The sequence below is a fragment of the Lipophrys pholis genome (genome assembly GCF_963383615.2).
Source record: "Lipophrys pholis genome assembly, chromosome: 15".
NCBI classification, from domain to species: Eukaryota; Metazoa; Chordata; class Actinopteri; order Blenniiformes; family Blenniidae; genus Lipophrys; species Lipophrys pholis.
The window spans coordinates 10110721-10136105 of NC_137642.1; the positions used below are offsets into that span (position 1 = coordinate 10110721).

At 40.3% G+C, this 25385-nt stretch overlaps 1 protein-coding gene across 1 annotated transcript in view; it reads right to left on the reverse strand.

Moving 5' to 3' along the window:
- Positions 1-24428, reverse strand: part of LOC308121282 (protocadherin-15-like) — a gene marked incomplete at both ends in the record, with an annotated part of 142274 nt that extends 117846 nt beyond the window's left edge. Inside the window, 3 exons of the mRNA XM_080482446.1 lie at positions 7328-7393; positions 8701-8715; positions 24332-24428. Coding sequence (XP_080338572.1) covers positions 7328-7393; positions 8701-8715; positions 24332-24428 — 178 coding nt within the window. The remainder of the gene's footprint in view (positions 1-7327; positions 7394-8700; positions 8716-24331) is intronic.
- Positions 24429-25385: the final 957 nt, after the last annotated feature.

Consider the following 25385-nt stretch of genomic DNA (forward strand, 5'->3'; position numbering starts at 1 on the left):
AAAATAAATTTTTTCTTTGTGAAAAAAAATAAAAATAAAATCCCAATGTTGATTTTTGACTTTTTTTTCTGAAGTGCATAAGGTTTTTTTTTTTTTTTAACCTCTATTTTTTTCTTTTTTTCTTCAGTGACCCTAATACTTTTCCGTACCATAAGGCAGAGTAACATAATGTGTGCGTCTTTTTGAGAGGTACAACAGGGAGCGGAGGGCGTTAAAATCCTAATTAGACATCTGTAGAAAATTACAGAACGAAAACTATGAAATTCACGAACCGGTGCATGGTCCCCAGTCAAGTATCGTTCGCTCACAAACATTGTAGCTGGAGCTCAACAGAAAAGAGGACTGAAATACACACACACAGACACACATTTTTCACAATGCTCGAATGCGTCTGCACACAAGACAGCAGTGCTCATTTTTGTGTGAGTAACAGATTCACGGCTCCACAAAAATAAATTGGCCACTTGGGTAACTCCACCCCTCTTTGTCCAGATGTTACAACTCCGCCTAAATTGCGCATATTAAACATTGGAGAAATGTACAAAGTACTGATCAGCAAAAATTAGAGCCAAGCCTTGTGAGAGTCTCCGAACATATTTCCAATATGATTTTAAATGTGTAAGCTGTCTGAAAGTCATCATCCTCAGCCTTCGAAGTGCCATGAATCAAATGACAAAGTGGGATCCCTTGGATTAGTGTGCATGCTAATGTCGGGGTTAGTAAAATTTAGTGTTAAATCCACAACAGCCTCCAAACAGCATCAGCAAGATGGGCAACAACCCGCAATTTCCACCAGGAGTGGCTCTGCTGCAGCACTTCAATTAATCTATTCTGCAAAATAAACTTGTGTTTACACCAGAAGCACCACTGCACATTTCTGGAGTGTCCTCCATGTGGTCGGACGTGGCGCTCTGCTCATTGGAGAATGTGTTGGACGTCTATTTTGGACAGAAGTTAGACAGAAACTCTGCAAACCGAACGCAGAGCGAATCTGGTGAGTTTTCAATTATAACATCTCGGGTCACTGATGGATCGTTTTTATGTCAACCCTGGTGGGAACAGGCAAGAGGTCAGGAAAGTTAAAAGCCATTTGCCACCCAATGTTAAATGTCCCTTTTCAAAATAAACAAGGCGGGAAAAGACAAGATCTGGATTTTGAATGCATGCATTTTTTTAATGGGAGGAAATATGCCAATATATTTATTGTCTCTTAACAAGTCACAAGATTAACGTAAACACGTACTCTGTCCCAGGAACACTGCGTCGAACTGAAGGCCCGTCTGGAACAACCAGTATAATAATGGCCAATGATATAACTTCCCAATAATGGAATGAAATGGTCAAATTGTTGTTTTTTTTAAAAACCACGGTTGAAAGTGTTGCAGAGTTTGTATCCTCCATGAATGAATATTGTGACCATCCACATTCAATATACCTATTCTTAATGGGCAAACTGCACAAAACCTGCAAAAGATCCTTTATGTCCAAGAATCGCATTCCAGTTTACAAATTGTCTGCAGTTATAACATTTTGTCACGATTTTTAAAACTACTCCAATCATGGAATAATTGATTACATTACTGGCAAAATGCGGTAACAATGGATTATATATTTTCTTCAATTACTGGCAAGTTAATACAATATTTTCTTTATCACATTGAAATAGGCCAAAGTTATGACATTATTGCATAGTACATACATCTTGAACAGATGTTGCTTGCACTCTTTCTCTGAAGGTTTGGGTAATATTACCAAAACCTACGCTGGACACAACAAACCTACACCTCAGTTTGAAAGTAATTTTTCATCACAACTTCCCTAAAGTATTGCACTCTGAGCAAAACATCAATATAGGAAAGTGCAGACATTCATTTGTAGGAAGGATTATTGGCAGACGTTTCACTACACAAATTAGCCTCCATCAAGTTTTATATTCAACTTGATGTTTCTGGGGCTCAAAGTGAACCTAAGGAATCTGTATAATGTAGTAAAATTAACTCAATAAAATAATCACAAGTAAGCCATACCAATGTGAATGACAACTGCATCGGTTACCCTTGAGCAGGAAAACTTATACATAGCCTATTTCACCGGTTTTGTATTTTTATCTTACATGATGAAAATGGATAAAGCTGCATCTTCTCAATTAATATTCTTGCACCAGACACCTGCAAGAATGATAATTACATGTCCGGGGTATCTCCAAAGCAGCTGCAGAACTGCATGTGCAGGTATTTATTACTCCGCAGCTGTGGCAAACACTGGAATCCTTTTCCTCATCCGTCTCCTAATCCGAGGATCAATATTTGTCACCTAACTTGGTAAAAGGGGTACAAATTATACCCTTGCAGTTTGTGCAGGGCAACAGTGAAAACTCCATACATCAATTTGCTCTCCCACTGGCAACAACTATTGTTTGAGTTCAGGTGCATTGGGGACTATACATGTTTGAGGATTCATCCTAGTAGGACACAGTGTTACGGGCTTAGTGGGTGTCTAACTGGACCTTGAGCACACTGCGGGGTTAAATCTCGGATGCAAAGGTAGATCCCCGCATGTGCCAATTAAAAAAATGAAGAGCAGAGGGTTCCCAGGTATGTGCATAGCAGTTTTGATTAAGGAAACTGACTATACATTGGAAGTGATTTTTGAAATCTTAGAATCATGGAAAATCCCAACATGACGTCCCCTGCCTATGAGTGAAAACATAAAGAACACATGGAAAGGAAGCTGAACCCACCAATTGTTGACGTGGAAGAGTGAAGCTAAAGAGAGCATGATTGAACTAATGACGAGCGTGGTGGGGAGAGACGGTGTGAGGGATTGAGTTAACTTTAAGGAGGCGCGCTAATGAGTCCTCGGTGACTAAGGAAAACACTCACATGGGGTTGCTCATCTCATTAATTGTTTTAAACCAACACATTTACCACTTTGTGGAGATGCCTTCAAGCCCTACGAATACGAGCTAACCAGCAGACGAGGGACTTGGTATTTTGCTCAGGGGAAACTCCTGCACTGCTCAATGAGTGCTTATCATCCCACATCGGATGAGAGACCATTAAATGCCACCATATATCTTCTTTCCTCGCCATTATTTTAGCTTTGCCAATCTTTTAATGTCATGTCAAGACTGCTCTGCAGCCAGCGCTGTCATCCTTAAAAACAGACGCAGGATCTAAAAACAACACACCTATACACTCTTGAAAGTGAAGAGCTGACACCAGACCGGGGACAAAAGACAGCCAAAACAATGCAGAAGTTTTAAATGGGTTGCTTTGTGTCTTCATGTAGACCCTGTTGAAGTTGTCACTGTATTTTCTGCCTGATTAGCTTTGTGTGGTCGACTTCAGTGGAGGTTTAGCGATGAATGTGAGGCAGGGAAAGTGCATTGTTACCTCCCTAACTAGGGCACTTTCTTTCAGAAGAATGATTGGTGTGGGTAGTTGAAATAACCGAGGGCATGAAGTGATAGAGGAGCAGGGAGTGCTTTGTGTTAGAAGTTGGAGGGCTTTCTGATAGTTACACTCATAAAATCACAGCATGAATAAACAACCCATCTATTCAAACACAGACCATTTGTTTTTTCAAATGAATCATCTGTTCGTATGATTAAAACAATGACAGAAAATAGAAAATAGAAATAGATTTATTTCTCTCCCACAAGTACACAGTATTGCAGTCAGATTTGCCCTCTGCATGTGACCCATCCTGGAAGAGCACAGGGCAGCTGCACTGCAGCGCCTGGGGAGGATTTGGGGGTTTGCGGCTTCGCTCAAAGTTTTGGTGCTGATGAGACAAGAGCTGGCTTGCAAGAAAAACAAAATTCCAACCAGATTATTAATACCTTTAACTAGGAAAGTGACATATTAGGTGACACAGCGCCTCATATTGTACCACTTAATACAAAATTTCTGGGTATATTATTAAAGGTAACATGATGTAATTATCATTAAAAATGTGCTGCATGGTTCCAAGACTGGAGGAGCTGTTACTCAACGGCTACATGAAGTTTATCGAGGAGCATGTAACTTGAAAGTCAATTTAACGGTCTGTAATACCTACTGATTTGGATACACCTGCAAAACGTCCACTTGATAAATCAGTACAGCGACTAAAATAAATTAAAAAAAAGATTGATTATTACACGTCTTCCATATTTTTAAGAGCTACAATTGTAACAGCTGGAAAGAAATGCAAATCTCAAAATTACAGTGAACGCGATGTAAATCGATTCCTTTCTTTCTTAGCATTCAGTGCAACCAGTGGATATCGTTTAAGGTCAAGCATACAAATGCAGGACTTATATGATTACTTGCATCATTTGCCTATGGAGGATTTTTACTTTGATTGCCTCATCCAAGTGGGCGTCAGGCTTCATCTAAATGCCGTGATGTATCAGCATTTAGAGTGAAGCTACCTTGGCAGCACACTGCATAAAAGAACAGTAAATTGACTCCCCCTTTAATAAAGCACTTCAGTAACACTCATTTCTGATTTCCTATAAGCTGTTGCTCAATGTGTAGAGGGTTGAGAGGATCCTCGCACGCTTCAGGCAACAGCAGATACAAATCATGAATTTGCAGAGACAAGATAAAAGCTGGGAGACGGCGTCCTCATTTATGGACACACTGATTTCCCTCTGCAGTTGTAGGAAGCGTTCTGTCAATGGAAATAGACACTCTGTGTCCCTCGGTCTCCATTTGTACATCTGGCTCCATGCTACGAGATAGAAATCTGATCTGATTAAATGCTTTAGGATTTAGCTCATATATAGGACTGAACAGGCAAAGGAGCCTATAGAAAAGGAGCTTCCTCTTCTCACCGAGCTCTACTCTTCAAGAGTGTGAGACTTCATGTGTTGTGTCTGGCACCTGTCAATGGGTCTGCAGAAGCAGCAGCATAGATAAATTAAACATGTTACGCTTCATTTGAGCAACTGGGCTGCTCGCCCCATGTGACTCTTTTTTTTTTTTTATCAAGTGAAAACCATCAAGAAAAAAAGCATATCAAGTCGAAATCAAATACTGCAGGAAATAGGCCGTGTTAACCATGTCCACACCAATCCAATTCAAGTCATCTTTATTCATAGAGCACCACATACAACACAGTCATTTCTAGGTGCTTATAACAGAGACACACCAAACAAATCCACCAGAACAAGCACAAGCGATGGTGGAAGGGAAAAACTCCCTCAAGCAGGAAAAAACCTTTGCAGAACCAGGCTCAGAAGTGGCGGCATTCTGTTATTGTGGTTGGGGTGAGGGGATAGAGGAGAGAAAAGGATAGGACAGACAGACAGATTGGAGGAGGGATTCAGAACTCGGGCAGGGCAGGGGTGGAGCGTAGGCATTCAAACCCTGAGTGGTTCACACCAGCATCTATTGTCTCTAAACTGAGCCAAGTATAACTTCATCCAGATAGTCAATGAATGAGTTTAGAAAGTAGAGCGCCTCAACAAATGTGAATATTATCATATTTCTGGGAAACACACCTCTCCCTCAGGGAACCCTACATTTTCTAGGCTCTTGTGTTTGAGATTAAATTTGTTCTTCTGGGAAGCCAAGGGGACAAAAATTATATATCTATTTGTCTATCTATTCTGACCCTGTACAAAGTGAGCCAGACAGACGGGTGATTATGTTGTTTGGTTTCCCATTCAAAGACATGAAGGAATATAAAGGCAAATGTTCGGAAAAGATGGGATCTTATTATGTGTCATTTGTATGGTTTCAGTGTGACAGAAGAGACGAGATGAAACACATTTAGAAGGATAATTGCTTTGGTCAATAACAGCGGGTTGCCTGTTTTACATTCCATTATGTGAAGCATGGGCTCTGGCCCGTTTCATCACGGGGAGATAAATAAAAGGACGCTGAAGCCAGAAGAGACCCATATCCCAGGTAAATGAGAGCTTTATGAGGAAGATTAGTGCAAATCCCTCACACACAGAGCATCGGTACATGTGGGGCGAGGGAGGCTTTCAGATACAGGCTTGGCTACCTCCATCTCACAAATTCCCCCAGCAATCGATCAAAGCCCCAAATCACAGCTGCACACACACACAGAGAGGAAGGAGTAGGTGAAACCGTATGACAGACTGAATTGTTGGCTATTGCTCTGACGAATGGGCAGGCCGATCAGCCACAGAGCCACCCATTCATACTCCTGGGATACAAATATGCACATAAGGCGCATGCAAATGTGCACAAACAATTCATTTCTGGGAGATACACTGCCACCCACAAAGCAGTGCCCAGAGTGCATACAGTATTGCGGAGAAGGGAAGCATCTGTAAAATGCCATCTGTAGTGGGAGCTGGTTATTAAACTCTGTTAACCTGCAGTACTAATATCTGAAGGGGAAAGTGACGGGAGACAAACACACACCTGTTCCTTTAAGAGAAAAGCTTATCTCATACCCCCAATTAACATATAGCTTCTTTTCAAGCAGCCCTTAAGACTCATACATCTGCATGTACTCTTCAAAAAGAAAAGGCAAATGGCAAACACTCATTACACTCGGAAACTCATAGTAAAGAGTCACAAAGGAAAGGGAAGAAAAGAGAAAAAGTAGAGACAGATGAAAAGTGGGTGCAGGTGACGGAGAAGCCAGCAAAAGAATGAGGAAGAAAAAGAGATGAAGATAAAAAAAAAAATACGAAAAGCTTAACCTGACCCACTCGAGTGCGGCATTTCTGCTCTATGCTTCAGTGATTCCCGCGCTGCTGTAGCACAAGTATACGACACTAAATACAACCTGCACAGGGAGCAGACAACTCATTAATGGAACCTCACATCACATCTGTATGCCAAATGCCATCTGCAGTCCCCGAAACATGCATGCACATTCACATATCCGCTTTGCCCTGAGAGAACAAACGATGTGTTTGACAAAAAATGTGACCAAAAAAAAATGCTTTTGTAAGTGTTGCTTTTGTAGTGTTTCATACACACACACACGCATACATTATATATATATATATATAAAAAACACTACAAAAGTAATACTTACAAAAACAATCCCAACAGGTTAATCCACTTAAGCGCAGAAGAAACTGGAGTATAACGTGAGGTGGGAGTAGTGGCAACCCAGCCCCACAGGTGAATAACAAAACAAAAGGAAAATTTTGTTGGAACCATGTTGCTTCAAAACAAGCAGATGTGTCAAGAAATGAGCCGCAGCCATTTATTTAGAGTTTTTTTGTTGTTGTTTTAGTTTTTATTATGTGTATTTTTTTTCAGTTAACACGCAAGTCCATTCGAAGAGCACCTCAAGACATTTTTACTCAAACATTACATCATGCCTGGGCACCTGGTAGGGTACATACCGTTGGGGCTTTCCTCATCAATGGTCACAATAGTCGCAGGGGGGCCTGGTCGAGACAGCTTACACTCTGCATGGAAAAAAAAAAGAAGGGAATTAAATTAAAAGAATCGTTCTTGTAGTTTTGTAAATAATCAATGGGCTTTGTGCCACTGTATAATTGCATAACTGCAAAGCAGCAATACAATCACCTGGTCTACTATAAAAGGTAAAAGGTTTCTACTATTGTTTGAAAATAAATGCTACTAAATATCATTTCTAGAAGTGTTAATATTGTTATACAGTGGTTACATAAATAGATAAATGAATGAATGAATGAATGAATGAATGAATGAATGAATGAATGAAAACGGACCATAGCCTCAGTCCAAAAAACTAACTGTAATAAAATTCCAATGAAATATGAATGCAGTATGTGCCAAAGACCTCTGTCTTCTTGCAAAAGGTTTTCAATATTGTGTGCAAAACAGAATTTTCTCGCCAGTGTAGAGCGTAAATTCTATTTCTAATAAGTGCTTATTAGCTCGCAGATGTTAGCATTAATACCAACACAATAATCCCATGAGAGCAAAAGCCCTGTCACAAAACGTACGACATTAACATGCAGTTGGTTTATATAATTGGACTGGCTGGTGAAAATGTCTGTGGAAGCATACAGCAAACAAGATTGAATTATGCCACCAGAGTGATTACACTTTAAAGTAAAAATAGTTTTTACCTTCCCACCTATTAGAGGTAAAAATGGATTTTTAAAGCAAACCATACTTAAAAAGAAATATTATCAGACTATCGGATGAAGCACTTCAATGTAGGTCTGAATTACACTGAAGACACTGCTGTTATACAAAACATAAAACGTTCGGAAAATTGTTTTTTACTGGATCAATGATCCGAGAAGATGACTCTAAAAATGTTGCTTCAGTGTTCATTACATGAGATAAGCTGCTGTCAAAGTGCTGCATCGCTGTACAGCAGGTGGCATAAATGACTGCCGGAGTAGAAACATCAGCAGAAATGGACTGTACGTTAGTGACACCAGACAAACAGGGTGGCGAAAGCATGTGGCAACATCCTAAGCAGAGCACTGGCGAGAGTGGCTTCACAGATGGAGGTCACAGCAGGTTGATGGTGGGAACACATGGGACACAGGTAATGGCAGCTTGACAGACAGCACCAGATGGGGCAGCCAGAGAGGTGGTGGAGGAGGAGATGAGAGAAACGGAAGAGACTCTGCTCTTACTGAACAGGCGAGGCAGCTGGAAGTTTGGGATTAAACGTCTTTCGATGGGAGCGAGGTGGAGGGAAGTGGTAGAGGATAGAATACGGAACACGATAATCTAAATAGGGAAAACAGATAACATATGCGTGCCCTCTTACCCTCATACTGCCAGTCTGAGGTTAGTGTAGCCAAAGGGAAACAGAGCAGAAGCGTGAAAGAAGAAAAAAAAAAAATAGAAAGGAGCATAAGTCAGTTAAAAGAGAGGTTCTGAAATTAGGGAAGAAGGAAAATACATAATTAGACAAAAAGAAGAGCTTTCAGACACATTAGTGAGAAGAGAAACTGGTAATATATACTAAAGATCCTGCCGAAAAAGACATTAGTAGAGTGTCTGACCTCACTGAGGTGCAACGTGACCATGAATATATTGAGGGATTCAAACCTTTCCTGCGTGTAAAACTAGTAGATATGTGCGCTCGGAAAAGAAACAAAAAAGCATGGAGTTATCCATTAGTTATTTAGAATACTTTTCATTCTCTCGTTCAAATTACTCATCCCTGACTTCTAAGAGAATGATTCTCAAACAGCTTGCCATCAGGCAGTGTTGTCTTACATTACCTGTAATCAGAGATGGAAGAAGTGACACCACATCAGCAGCCAGTGGATTTTTGTTTCACACACACACACACACACACACACACACACACACACACACACACACACACACACACACACACACACACACACACACACACACACACACACACATACACACACACACACACACACACACACACACCCACCCTGTGTTGTCTGACTCAGGTTGGCCAACCATCCACCTGTTGCCAGGTATCAAGCAGTGGATACCCTCCTCATTAAATAAGCATGCCTGTGAGCGTTCACTAATGTGCTGGTCTCAAAGGGTACCAAAATTAGGAATAACAACAGTCGGATGTGATACTGCGGCATTTTATTTTATCAAGAGTGTTCTCAAAGCGCAGATACACAAAATCATTGCCAATTAAATGTAAACTAGAGGCTATGGTAGGTAATGTCTCAGGCATTTCTTACAGCTGCATTTGTAAACTTTTTTTTTTCTTTCCCTTTCTCATTTCACTTAATCTTAAGATCCAAATGAAAGTTATTAAGAGTAGCAAAGCTGAGATTTACATCTTTTGTTTTAATGCATCTTGGGTTTGCTGCTTATGCGACTGCCACTGTGAAGATCCAGTGTCTGCCTTAAAAATAGTGTTTAAAGGCATGCGCAACCCTTCCTGATCTGAATTCCTCCTCGAGCAACAAGTATTGGCACATCGTGCACCGTTAATTTCTGAGGTGCACTCACTGTTGATCTGCAGAGTTTCATTGTTGTCTGGCAATTAGAAAACCTGTACCAGTCTGGCGAAGTAAAAAGGGGTTTCCTTTAATAGCGACAAAATGAACAGAGCAAGTGGGTCATACCTCTCAATCCGAGACATAAACAACAAGCAACATCAAAATAAGTATGCAAATCTGCTCAGAGAGACTCTTCACTGTGTGAAGCAGGAGTGGGGGAGTGGGAGCGCGTGCGTTTGTGCATGCGCATCTGCATGTGTATGTGTGATAAAAGTTACTTGCACTCATTTTGTGAATCTTTTAAAAGGGATCACAGAGAATCGGTTTTGTTTGTTTTGAAGATGTGTGTTCAAGACAAATTGCGCGTGCACGTGTGTCTGCAGCTGCCGGTCCGCATGTGTGGCTTTAAGTGGTAGTCGCAAAGACAAAAGACAAAAGGCAGAACCAAGCCGAGATGAAGAAGACCACCTCTCTCCGCAGTGATAACAGCTCCATGTTGCGATCACAGCACAAACAGATGTTGCACTCAAACACATGTGAATGAACACACATGCATAGAAAAACAGCAAAACCCTCTGATCAGTTGTGTTCATCACAAAATATAAACGATCCCACATTCCTTACACATTTAGACCATTGAGCGGTGGGTTATATTCTCTGATGACTGTCCGTGTCAAGCTTTCAGTATAATGATGGATCACGAAATGTGTTTTCTGGGCAATTCACTTTTTCCATCAACAACTCCAAAAGCCCCACACATACAAAAAAAACATGATCCAGAGAACAACTTTTACATTAATTTATCAATTTCACAAGTCCTGACCAAGCCAAGCCAAGAAGTCAATGTTTGGTTTAAGACACATAGCAATATAAACAGAAACGTGCAAATAGATCAAATAAACGGTGACGTGAAAAGACAGCTTTAAGACTTATTCGGAAAATCAAGCTTTTTAAAGGATACTGTGAAAATATAAATATTATTGGCAGCAAACATGTTGCCTTTAGTGCAAATATCTGATGTGAGGAGTTATGAGAGAAAATCGAAGTGATTATTCTAAAAGTCATGTATTTTAGCATTGAACAAGAAATGATTGCGTCTTTGTTGAAAAGAAGTTTGTTGCACTTACATACAATGGAAACCAGTGAAACAAAATAAAAGACAAGCCTGAGAGCGAGACAAAGGATACAGCTGATTGCACCACTCAGAGAAGGATGTGAAGCAGCATGGGGCCTTCAGGTACTGAGCTCTGGTAAACGTTTTGATTTGGGCTTTGCAGTTGTTTAACTGGAACCACCTTTAGCAACTGAAGGCATGTTGTTTTGAAACTTATTTTGAGATGTGAGGTTACGGCTGCATTATAAAAAGCCAGTATAGGTGTTGTGCGCACTAATAAAGCACTCGCACTTGACAAAGGCATGTACAAATCAATATCATTCCGAAAGAAAGCCAGTGTTCTAGAAGGCAGCAGTCCACTGCAGACATACATATGGAGCACTTTTATTTTCAACTTTGTCTTTTTCTTTTTTTTTATACAAACTCATACAAAAGCTTCCTTTCATTATTTTGTACGTTGCTGTGACTGGTTGAGGGCTGAAATAAACACAACCATTGTTTGTATGTTGGGCTCAGGCAAAATGTGTATAAAATATATTCCAATTGGTGGTTTGAATCCCATCTCCGCCTATCTATTTGAGCAAGACAGCCAACATCAATTTGCCACAAATGACTTATCGTTGGTCCGGGCGTGTGTGTGTGTGTGTGTGTGTGTGTGTGTGTGTGTGTGTGTGTGTGTGTGTGTGTGTGTATGTGTGTGTATGTGTATGTGTGTGTTGAAGTGCAAAAAGGCTGTAGAAGCAGTCTTAATGCACTATATAAGTAGACTCCATTTACCATATACTGTGAGTCATGCTGAACAGTCTCTGTTGTGAACCCACTGCTGTAAACAGTCATGACAGTTCACGACCACACTTGATATGAGCAGGGTCAAGTGATTCACACACATAATGATTGGCAGACACGTAAAAGGCAGAGCTGACTGGCATTCAGACTCTGATAAGAATAAAGTGAACTCAGCTGGGTTAATTTGCCAAGAATATCTTGATTCACAAACTCTTTTCAGCTGAAATTGGAAAATTCTCAGAAACACACACACACACACACACACACACACACACACACACACACACACACACACACACACACACACACACACACACACACACACACACACACACACACACACACACACACACACACACACACACACACACACACACGCGCATATCCTGAAAAATCAGTGTTTCCTCTAGTATTTTCTTTCAGCAGCAGGGGCAGCCTCCAGGGATGGGGGGAGGGGAGGTTACTCTGTGCAGCACCCATGTGTTAACAGTGTACACCGCTCAGTAGATGTCTGCTCTTTTCGGGATAGTTATCTGTAGTTTATCGGAGTATTCACAAGGACATGTCCTCTATGATGTGTGAAGTTCCTGCCCTCTGCATCTGCTGGTAATTGTTTTGCTCATGTATGATGACCTTTCAGCGGCCCGCCACTCCTAAATGAGTGTTGAGGAAGCACTGTGTGTGCGTGCGTGCGTGTTCGTGTGCGTATGGGTGTGGGTGTGGGTGTGGGTGTGTGTGTGTGTGTGTGGGGGGGGGGGTTCACTCTATCGCCAACTTCCCGTCAGGTCATCACAGTCTCAAAAAGACATTGCTCTTAATTTGGCATCACTTCAAAAAATAACATTGTTGTTTAAGCTTCCCAAATACTTTTGTATGTATTGCTGTGTTGGATGTATTCTGATGTGCGAATATTTTGTAGTTAATCTGCTTGTTTTTCGCTTCATAAATGTTATTCAATTTTGACTTCTTGTTACAGCATCCAGGTCACCTGTACATGACTCTCATAAAACACTACTTTCATGAGCTCTTGGTTCCAAACAAATGTTGATTACAGTCGGAAAAGAAATCAGGGCACTGTACACTTCAAAGTCCTGATCCAAAGACAATTAAAGTCTTCTAATTTTGACCTTGGAGTAATTTGCTCTCACTTCAACTGGAGATCATTCACTTCTCACTAATCAACCTAACAACGTTGACTGGAAATTGTAAAACTTCAATTACAAAATAATTACTGTTTGACTGGTTGAGAAATCGGGCGGAAGAACCTGATTGCAAGCGAGCCTCAATCAATTTGTGGAATGATGGAAGAAAACAACCCTCTGTTTTCTGCTGAATCGTTCCATTTTACAAAGGGTTGAGTGCTGAGGAGAACTCATCGGACAAAACAAATACAATAATAAAACGTGTCTTGTTGAATGTTCTCTTTCGAGTGGCATCGTGGTTGCTTTTGAGATACTTTCTGACATGATCTTCTTATGTAGTGTCATTACCCTCCCATGGTTAGTATTATATTCAGGCTGCCAGGATAGATTTCCACGGCTGTGGAAATTTCAAGGAATCTGCAATGAGTTAGTGCTTTTATCTATTCTTCCAAGAAAATTTCAACTTTTAATGTCTGGTAGTTATTCACCATTGCTATGAGTTTCTCTCGGCACTGAGAAACTCCCAAATGAGAAATCTGTGACACACTGGTTAATCTCGTCTATGATGGGAGGATCATACGATTATGCTGAGCTCCATTTCTCAGATTTCGGGTAGTTTTAACAATATTTAGATGTCATAAACAGGTAGGGGCTTCAGTGACCCAGAGTTTGAAGAACTGGAATCCCATTGCTGACAGATCACGACTGTGGGTCCTCGAGCAAGACCTTTGACCCCACTGTTGCGAGTAGGTATGGTTAAGGTTACCGGTAACTATGAATGAGATGGGTTGAATGCAGAGAGTGAATTTCCCCGCGAGGATCAATAAAGTCTGTACTCTTCTTTAGCCTGTGAGTTTCTATCATGAAAAATATGCACATTACATCCTGCCAGCAGTGTCAGGATAGGAATTTAAGGGTTAATAAGGATCACTACTCTGTATTCATTTTAGCGTGTGGAGGAATTATATTGTGTGAAATGGTGGTTTATGTTTTTATAGTCTTCTCATGCATTACTGAATTATCTGTATGTAGACAGTTGGAGGGTGGGGTACTTTATGGAAAAAATAAATGAAACGAGAGGCATATTTGGTGAGGTACAAATCTTACATTATGTGTGTAATTTGATTATATCCCTGTACATGCACGTAACACTCATTTTGGTGGTGCATTTTTTTTTTTCAACAGTCTGCAATTATTAAAGTTGTCAAAGGCTGGAGTCGAGTATGACTATGAATGTTGATGAGGGCTGATTTTTATTTTTTTTTGTAGGTTTATTGTAATCCTGCCTTTCAATGGTAGATTTTTAAGTGGGTGTGCGGTAACCTACACTGTAACCTGTCACTTAAATTGCTGCACAGGACCAAGATCTAGTTACTTTGCAAGATTACTTTACTTTAATTTGGTAAACTGCATCAATCTAAGACAGGGGTTGGAAATGGGCTTGGTACTTGGTGGTGGTGAGGTGGCGGGATGGCGAACATTGTGTTGGGTTTGTAAATCAATCTTGTCATTCATCTTGGGTGTGGAGTGAGTGGAACTGTGGCTCGGGCTGTGTCGTGGCAGAGCTGGGTACCCTTTTATGAACACTCAGTTTGTATATGTGTTTTGTATTTATGCACATTAATGTTGTAGGTTGTATGCAAATATTTATGTATGTATGCATGTATGAAACTGAAAATTAGGTGTGGTTGAAATAAATAACTACTGGGTGAATGTTGTCGGCAGTGGAATTTAAAAAAAGAGCTTTATAGGATTAAGGAACATATTAAAAAGTAAAATGAGATATTGAAGGAGGGGTAGGATCAAGTTTTGCTTTTTCCTACTCATTTCCAGATGTTTCATGCCTGCATGCATGCCTTGCTTGCGGGTGTGTTTTTACTCCCGGCTTTCCTCTCTCCCCAACATCCTCTGTCTACTCTACAGGAGTCATCCGCGTAATTGGCCTGCACCTGTGGATTTTGTCCCTTTCTAGACTGGTCAATCACGTCCAACAGTCCTCTCTATAAAAGGGCCGTCCCTGCAGAGATCAGGGGCTTCGTCATTGGATTATCCTCTCTACTCGCTGGAGCTGCTGCTGTGTGTGTGGAGCTCAGTGGAGTCATTTGTTTGTAGTTTGTAGCAGTTTCTGGTGTGAGGCCTCAACTTAGGTAAGATGGAGCATCTTGTAAATTTTCATTACAGCTTATTCTCTTTGTGTATATATATATGACACACTAGGGTATCTGGTTGGTGCCACTTCTGTAAATACCTTTGGTTTAAGCTCTTTTTTGACAGATAAGTGAGTCAGATGTTTGTTCGGGTTTTGGTTCTATTAGTTCAGAGAGCGTGGGGCCTGGTTTTATTGTATTTCTATCATTTCGATTGGCACAATCCCTTTGTCCCGACCTCCTCCACAGTTGTACTAGATTTTGTGTTCAATAAACCTTTTTCTTTGCATCATATCTGCTCTTTTTGATTGTTGTGATTATGTCTCCTTTTCACCTTACCACCTAAGGATGTGTCACATCAGACATGACTATTTACACTATAGCTGTAGGGATAATAAATAAAGTGCCTTTAACTGTGTATCTATCTACACTTGCTTTTTGTTTGTTCTTTATATCTACATGTCTGAACTTCATCATGGCACCAGGATCAGCAGCTAGTAAAAGGCCCATCTCTGTAGTTACAGTCAGTCCTACACGAGTAGACTGTTCCTGCATTTTGCTATACTTTCATTTCATGTGCCTATAAAAATGTTTGTATATTATAATTTCCAAATCAGACAGTTGCTGGGAAACCACAAGCAATTTGGGTCTATCTACCAGGCAGCCCATCGATTGGTACATGGCACCGATGAGATGAATTCCACTCGGTGACATTTAGTTTCAAAAGGCATTTTTACCTGCCACTCGATTCAATAGCTTGTGCTTTCCTGTGGCTTCATCTGCAAAAGCCCCTTTTAAGCAACCAATAAATCACACTGCTGCTCCCTGGGAGTGGAGCGCTCAAAAAAAGGAAAAAATAGAAAGAAAAAAAGACAGACTTTAAAGGACAACTGACCTAACAAGGAATGTGGTCGAGGGAGCTGCACTGTCTCAATCAATTCAGTGGCCCCTTACTTAAAAATTTACAAAGCGCCATGGACATCCCAAATGGATATCTAAGAAATGTACATCACAACAGAAATTGCTGTGAAATACGCCTGCTCGGTTCAGATGTGGCTAGTCATTAAAAAGTGTCAGAAAAAGTAAAGGATGGAGAGAAAAGAGAGTGGGAAAGATTATTGAGAAAGAGCAAAAGCAATGAAGAGGAAAGTAGGAACTCATTTTTCATCCTTTAGATGGGTGGCACACTGCCAGCCCAACACAAGGTTCCCCTTATCGTAAAATGTTTCATACTGTATGTCCATATGCAACAATAAATGCCTCTGCCCTTTCATATAAATACCAGAGAGTGTGCAAGGGTAGGGGAATCCGTGACAGAACCTATGGGAAGGTGTTCAGGCAAGAAAAAGAAAATCTTGAAGAAATAATCTCCCCTCTTTCAGCCGCAGCCCACATGGTCATCCTGAGGGAAAGATGTGTCTGGATCGTCTGCTGACCTCCAGTTTGACAAGTATCCATTTATGGGGAAAAAAAACCTTCAAGGTTGAAGGTCAGAGTTATGACTAATCCCTGGAGTCACAGAGGGCCCAGAGCAGGGATGAGTGGAGACAGAGCAAACACACTGTTTTAATTTCCCCTCTGGATTGATAAGAGCTTATTTTGCATGATATGTGTCCAGTGCAGTGGAGGAGGGGGGGGGGGGGGGGGGGGGGGGGGGGGGTAGTGGACAGTCCAGCAGGGCCTGGCAGAGGACGGTGAGAGGGACAAAGGGCAGCTGTCCAGTGAAACACATTGCCATGTAATGGTTGCTTATGAGCACACATTAGATCTGAGCACTCTACGCTACAGTGTGTAGAACAGTTCAGATTAAGTTTCATTGCTGTAATAATAAATATTACAAATACTTCTTTTTCATCTGATGAGGCACTCTGGTGGACTGCACAGTGTACAGAATGAATGAAAGTAATTTTACATACACTTAAGTAGAGTTTACACAATGAAACAGACTTAGACATGTAAGAGTTACATTTAACATTGTCGTCGCCGAGCAGTCCCGCAAATTGAATTAATATTTGATCTTTTTTCATCTACATTTTGTAGCCAATAACTGTCTTCTCTTTAAAAACTTAATTCTGCATTTAACCCTACATTTGTTTAATAAACTGAAATAAATTACTGTTCTTATACCCTTTTACTTGTCTGATAAATATATTAGAAACATTAGAACTTGACATGGCTAAATTAATGCAATTGGGGGGAAAAAAAGTCCTTAAAAAGCACAGAATACTTTGAGTAGTTGTTTTTAAAGGAGAACTCTAGGGTTTTTTTTCAACTTGTATTATGTATTAACTTTCTATTATGACTCAACAGTATTTCCACTTGAGTATATTTAGTAGATTTTGACCAATGTATCAATAGTTGTGCTCCAAGTATGCATGAATCCAAGTTTACTGTACTTTTTACCACTTGAAGTTACAAATAACACATTTCAAAAATGTAAACTCTAATAGTGTCAGCAATCTGAAGAGGTAAACCTTTATTTGAGAACACATCGTATCATCTTTGACTCTTGACTGTAATTCAGAGAACTAAAATATCATACACTTGTTTATTATAAGGAGAGCGCTATGTCACTAACCCTGCTTCATATACCACGCTCAGTATACCTACTTTCCATAACCACTTGAGTAGAGTTAATAATGAATAAACACTTGATTCTTGTAAAAAGCAGATGATGATTAAGAAATGTTTTCACAAATAAATTCGCAAACGTGTTCACTAATGCTCTTGGCACATGCCTGCTGCTTTCTCACACACATCGGGGATAACCTAGAACTCAAAGTCACCACCATCCCGCCTATTGTGTTTTATTCTGTTTTGTTGCTCCCTTTCTCAAATTAGTTGTAACTGCTGGTGTGTTCACAGCTGTTGCCTCTCAAACATGCTTTTAGAAAAAAGTAAGGTCTATTATCCAGTTTCTAAATGTTTTCAGAGAATACGGTCATTGTGATCAACTTAAAAAGAGAATTCTGGTTATTTCTTCACTCACTTTATGACTTATGGCAACTGCTCACTCTTAACCCACAACGGAGACATGAGAACAAATACAGCCACACCACATTGTCGTATCTGCATTTACATATATTGGGCTGCAATGTTTGGTATGAGTCCAGGCTTGGCTGCTTTCCCATGCAGAGTTTGCATGGTTTCCCTGTGCAGGTGTGGGCTTTCTCTGACTATTCCAATTTCTTCTCAGAGTCCAGAGACAAGTGTTTGAGTTCAATTGTTTTACTCTAAATTGCTGGTGGGTGTGATTGAGGGTGTGTGATTGTCCATCTCTCTGCATTTGTCCTGTGATGGATTGGGGACCTGCACATGGTCTACAACGCCCTTGCCCACAAGTCAGCTGTGATCAGTTAGTGTCAACCGACCTTAAGTTAATCAAAAGAGGATAGAGAATGCATGGTGGCTTTTTTCACATTATGTATAGTTTGAGTCTGATTGTTTTATAGATTATTATTGGTGTTTTTTTTTTTCCAAAAGTAAAACGCACACAAACGAAAAAAGATAAAAACTGACAAAGCTGAAAACTTTCTGCTAACACAGTCACAAGTTTATGGGAAACCTGCTGTATTTCTGGCCTGTTAGAAATGTAGCTTGAACTGATTTTTTTTCATTATATACAGACAAGGGACTGTTTCAGCTTTTATGTGATGCCAGTACACTTCCCTGAGATACCAGATCTAAAGTAGTTGCAACACAATGAGCATCACAGCAGCTCGTTCTGGCTGTTATTCAGCCGATTCTGTCCAAAAACACAAAGTAAAACAATAGTCGGGAATCTATGAGCCAGTACTGTTTTGCGGAAGACCAGAATTTGCTGCTCACCCTCTTCCTCACGCAAGGGCATTCGCTATTCTCTTACATGAGAGAAAAATAAGCTAAATCAATCTAGAGACAGGCTGTGCTGCTTCTTGTGCTGTGTCAATGTTGGACAGAAGCAATGCAATCACTGGCGGACTCTCTCCAAATCTCTCTCTTTCCTTACAAATCATTAGCAGTGTTGGCTCCTCTGTGGGACTTCTCGCTGTAATTGTGTCTGCAGTCCCCTTTATAGCAAATGAATAACTCTACCATATGAAATATTAAGAAATGGAGAGGCAACAGTAAGGTTTGTAACCCTATTGAAATACTGTGGCATCATGTCATTTATTAGGGGATAATGATGCAAGGGAGAAGAGAGATTACCTCACTGATACGTAATCCCTTGGAGACGTACTCTCCTTCTCTTCTTCAGACAGTTCCCTCATTGTTGCCTTTCCATCTCCCTGTGAGGTTAACCACACAGACAGCAGGGCAAAGGTTGCAATCACACTCCCGGTGAACAGTTCAACAGACACATGCTCACGTACTGAGCTGGAAGATGGGCCTGTTGGTAGAGATCACAGGCAGTGTGGGGCCCAGTCTTACCAAGAGTGCACTCCCCTCCCTTCTTCTGCTGCCCGGAGCCTGATTACAGCCTACTGGCGAGCAGATTAAAACCCCTTCCCTCTGTCACTCCACTGCTCCCACCCCCCATCCCCCCTCCACTGGCTTCTGCTGCAGCCAGACACAGTATGCACATCTGGCCCATAATCAGACAATCCCAAAAATAGATAAACAATTGTGGGTCAGAAGAGTTTGTGCAGATGGGGAGAGAAGGTAACGAGCAGAGGGGATGGAAATACTACGTGAGAAGACGGAAGACTTGAGTCACATGGCAGAGCCGTCCGCTGGCACATTGACAATAGTAATCCACACCTCACAGCACACAGCCACAGAGACACAAATACAACCGAGCATGTCCATGCATACATGCATTTGTGTGACATCTGGAGCCAGTGACAGAGGGATTTGGAGGTATGGGCAGTCTACATCTGCCCTCTGTGCTGTGGACTTAAGTTTGACCTTTCATTACCATTTGTTGAACTGATGCATGCTGGTCTTCACTCTGCCACAGATTGACAAATGTTCATGCAGGGTTTGCATGTATTGTTGAGCATGGTCCTTTTTTGGTGGGAGCCATTTAAGGTTACAGCACATGCAGAGTCAGTTGCTGCATAGTAAGGAGAACATGAAAGGATGGCATATGGAAGAAAGGACTATTAATGAAAAATGAAAGCAGCAAAGGGAGGGAAACGGGCTGTGTGAATTGAGTTGAGTTGGTCAGGCTGTATCACATTTTCTTCTCTACTGTCAATATTATAGTGGGGAGAGACATTTTTTCAAACCAATTATCTAAACCACAAATATGTTTTTGTGCACTAGAACATCAGACCTCTTCCAATAATTTAAAACTGTCCTAATTAGCCATTTTTGTTTCTGAAGAAGGCCATCTCTGTTTTATTTGGTAAATGCTACCTGTCGTTTCAACTCCAGTTATTGTTCCATCAGTTTATTAATAGAAGCTGATAGTCAGACACAATAACATGTATGGGTCAAAATCATAATTAACAGGATTAATTACAAAAAGGCATGAATGCACTCATTTGAGCAGGAACAACAACATCAACTGTTCAAAGCTTTCTTTTCCATCATTGAAAATATATTATTTGTTGGCAAAATCACAAAAAAATCTAAAAAAAGAATAACCCTGTTTTCTAACACCGTGTCTACATTCATATAATTAGAACAATAACAATTATCATTTATGATCTAGAAAATGCCTGGACTGTGATGTCCATCAAAGAAAATGTGACATCTCTCTCCAGCTCTGTGTCATCTGAAACCTGTGGTTTCTATTTTCATTTGACAGACAGAACAAATCAGTTGACAGAATCAAAACCCAAGGACGCTTTGAAGTGGGCAGAGCAGGAAGATTTATGAGTGAGAAGATGAAGGATGTGTTGTCGAGGAGGGTGAAAATCCCTGATCAAATCAAGATCATTCCCGGGTGACAACGAGTGGCAAGGGGAGGCAACAACGGCACCTGCACCCTTCAACAACAGTACCCTTAACCTTCGGACCGTAGCAACTCTAATATAGTTCTGGGAGCTGTCAATACATTATGAGGTCAGGTATGCACAAGCAGTAGTGCTGTAAGATTCATTATCTTACCTCAGGTCCAAGGGCGCTGAAGCCAATCATAGATGACTATGGACAAAGGCAGAGTATCCCAGATAGACACAGCCTCTTTTTTTGCAAGGTCTTTACAGTGCCTTAGCTGTCTAATAACCTTAAGTCTTAAAAGTGGCAAATCCATTATGCAGTTTTAATTAAAATCGTAGGATGTGTTGTGTTGTACAAGTTTGCATTGGCGTTTCGCCTTTGCCTCCTCTGCTTATGCAGCACTGGTCAATCAGGCAGCCGCTCTGATACCAAAGCTCAAACTGAACACAGAGATAAAGGGAATAGATTTTTTATTTTTTTTTCCTGGTAAGAAACACCATAGCACTAATAGTTCTAAAAAGAAAAGAGGCTTCACTTTGTGCAGCACCAAAATGAAATAGCACAATTTGAAAAGTTATATTGCTGAAGTGCTGAAAACATGCTGGAAAAGTTTTCTTGGCAGACTATTTTGTTCTTATTCTGTGACTTTCCTGTGTCATTATTGAAGGTAGGAGCGGACTCTGGCGCATGCGCAGTCTGCGCACACAGATCGCACGGTCGCAAAATTTGGGCTGCGCGGTTACCCGCCCCAAACTGACCGCAAGATGCTCTAATCTGGTTCCACAATCCCACCAAGCAAAGTGGTTATATAGGATTTATACAAGTGTTTTTTGACATTTCATTGTATTTTGCACCAGAATGTTTCATTAAAATTGAGTTTATGTTGAGATTGTAGTCATTCAGTACTAACGGTTTAGTCTTGCAAAAATATAGACAGTTTCATTACATCCACTGTGACCACAACAAAGAAAAACTTTGAAGTGTAAATTTAAAGGTTATCATAGCAATATTTTACGAGTCTCGTCCACCCAAGGAGAAACTGGACTGTATGTGGTCCCTGAAGTAAATTAAATCTTATTAGGGTTATATACATATGTATATATATGTATTTATATTGTACACATCTTGTATCGCTTCAGTTATGTGCTTTTAAATAACCAAAACATATTTGGTGTTTGGTTCGTTCAATATCAACTGGTCCTACAATTTCTCCTCGTGACCTGTCCCTTCAAAGAGAGAACAGATGCCTTCAGGGGACACTTGCCCTTGGATTTTAGGGCATCCCTACATCTGAGGTTTTTACTGTGTGTATATAAATAAGTATTTTTTTTCCCTTTCTCTTTTGGCAATAAACACTCACATTGACATATCAACTTAAAATATTATCTTTTTGATTTTTTAACTCCATGATGACCTGGTGAGATCATTGTAGGCAAAAATAAAAAAAAATATAAAACGTGTTTCCCCCACATGTATAAAGTCTTGAGAGATATTAAGGTCATCACCAACTGTTTGGGAGAGATGCCAACATCTGGGTATTTAATTACAAGCCAAATATTTCAGGATGTAGGTCGGTGGTTCCTACCTTGAGGTCTGGGCCCACCTTGTGGGAGGCGGGCCGGAGATCAGAGGAGAGGCGCAACTGCTCTGCAGTTGTCAAAAGTATGTTTGCACACTTTCTAGCATATAATGAATAGTTGAGAATCTACAATCAAAGGCCCTTGCTTCTTAATTAAAAGCTCCAGCTTTCACAATCTGGCTTCACAGGGGTGTCATCACTGTGATGCTGCATGGTTTTGAATTAAAGGGAAAATTGTTTTGTTGGGTGGTTTCATTAAGTTGGTCATGGCAGAAAATATGATATGACACTAACTTGCACACTTTGTTAGTACCGAATGGAAAAGTAAGAAGTTTTCCTTCCACCTAGTCATTTTTTATTCAATTTTCTTTGACTGAATTAATGTTCAAAATATAATATATCAAAATGTTTCTTTTTCTTTGTTTTTTAAATTAAAGATCGGAACGCTTGTCTTGGAGGCAGTGGAGAGGGCTCCAGGGAAAGAGGTAAGGATTGTGTAGCTAATTAGAAGTAAGATTTCTCAGAGACAGTGCTGGATTTTAACACTGCGAAAAGTATCAAACGCCGGTGCCTCAAAAATTGTGGAGTCGCACAGCACATGAAAAGCATCTTTCAAATGCTCCTCAGAAACAACTAAACTTTCTGTAATAATGAATCATAACTGAAAGCAGAGAATGTTACAAGATCACGTTTCCTCAAGTCGACACAGGTTTCCAAAAAACAACATTTTAACTGAAAACCAGTGAACTTAAAGAACCACAGGTCAAGCAACACCATCACACACATATCTATAAATACATGTCAAGAAATGAACAGAACATTTGTTGTGTAAAAAAGCTGTCAGAAAAAGTAATTATCCACAACTCGTACTCCAGTGAGCTGGTCTGGAGCTCCACAGCTGGCATGTTCTGGGTCACCGGTTCCTCACTCCACACGGAAACACTCATCTATTAATGCGGTCAGAGCCTCAGCGTGAGAGTTGGTCCAAAAGGGAAACCACAAGGTACTCTTTCAAATGTTCAGACAGCATTAAAAAAGGAAGTCATCTCTAATCTTCTCTGCTAGAATGATACTATATAAGCCCATGTAAAAATGTTTCAATAAAATCCTATTTCCATAAGTAGAAATAATACCCTTCTTTAAAATGCTTCTGACTATATCACTTGTTCAAGGTACCCTCGGAAGCAGGATTAAAAGAAAAGAGGGAACTGGGTTGGGAAAAGGGGAAGTAAAATTGACCTCAATCATAATTTCGCCACACAGGCATGTACTGAACCGTGTGTGTGTGTGTGCATGTGCGTGTAGCAAAATGTTTAAAGATTGTGACTGCATTTCATTCATGACCAGCACCTACAAACTCAGTGACCTACAATTCTCAATGTAATGTGGGAACTTACACATTAAACTACAAAGAGAATTATCCTACTATGATCAGTTCACAGGGACAAAGCTTGATTCATATCCTCTCTTTGAATAACAACTTTTTAAAAGAGTCTCTAATTTCATTCGTGGCAAGAATATGGAGGAAGAAAAGTTATTTGCACTGATGTGTTATGCACTCAGATCTTCCTTAACTGTTATTGAAGTTTGGAGTAATCTGAACTTTCGATAATTCGCCAAAAACATAGGAACCTATGAAACAAGGTGTCCAGCTAAATGGCCCCCACCTGTACAATTGTGTCATGCTTTTGTAAACCAAAAACACCCCCAACATGCTGGCCCCCGGTACCACAATTTTTCACTTGGCAGTGCAAGTTACTGTAAACTGAAAAGAGGGAGGCCCGGGGGGGGGTTCGTCTCAGAGCTGGCTGCTCATACCTTCTGTGTTTTGGTCCTGGCCCCAGCTGTGGGTTAGCAAAGAGAGGATTGCCATTCCTGTCCCCAGCCATCTGACGAGCCACCACCCTCGTCGCATCTTCTGTCAAGCCTTATTGCCTGCCCACCTGGACATGAAAAAAGAAGAAGAAGAAGAAGAAGAAAAAAAAAAAGAAAACACCAGAGAGGATTTTTTATTCATGTTTCACTGAGCCCTCGGGGCTTCGCGCACACACGAGCACATCTACCTACAGCAATGTCATTAGGTCAGTGTTATTTTTTTTTTTGAAGAACACATTAATCTCTCAATCCAAATTTGATTACATGAAATAAAATAATCCACTGGATATGAAAAATGTATAAATGTATAAAGTTAGATCCGGATTACTCCAGTAATGCCCGATTTCTTTCAATAAGAAGAAAGAAATGTTTTAATTTAAAATCTAGACATTTTTTGCAGATTTACAGAATTGTCCCTTTTATAGAGTGATACAAAATCTGGTGCTATACGGTTGAGATTCACTTTACATTTAACTGTCTGGAGACATTTTCCTCAGGTAAAGTACCACCTAATATTTCTTTCCATAGGACCATAAACAAATGTATAACGTTACATCTTTATTACTCCAGTAATGTCTGATTTTCCCAAACAAAGAGATAGATTTAAATAGATTTTACAGCCATTGTTGCTCTAACAGATTGTAATACACTAATCACTGTACAAAATTCACATGATAGCCAAAAACATGGACTTGTGGAAAGCATGAATGTGCAGCACGCAGGTAGACACAGTCCTACAAAGTGTGTTTTGCTGTTCCAAGCAAACATGTGCCCCAACAAAAGGATAATTAATTGGATTCAAATACATGGCTATTAGCTAATGGGCTTGTCTGGGCTGCACAAAATGTCTTAAATGAGAGCAGTGTAGTTCGGTTTGGAAATATGACTGAATACAAAGATGATTTAATAAGTGAGTGGGTTTTCTTTGTATTGAAATAGCTCATGTCAATCACAGTCACAATAATCTGACGCCAGCTGTTACTTTTGTTGGAAAAGG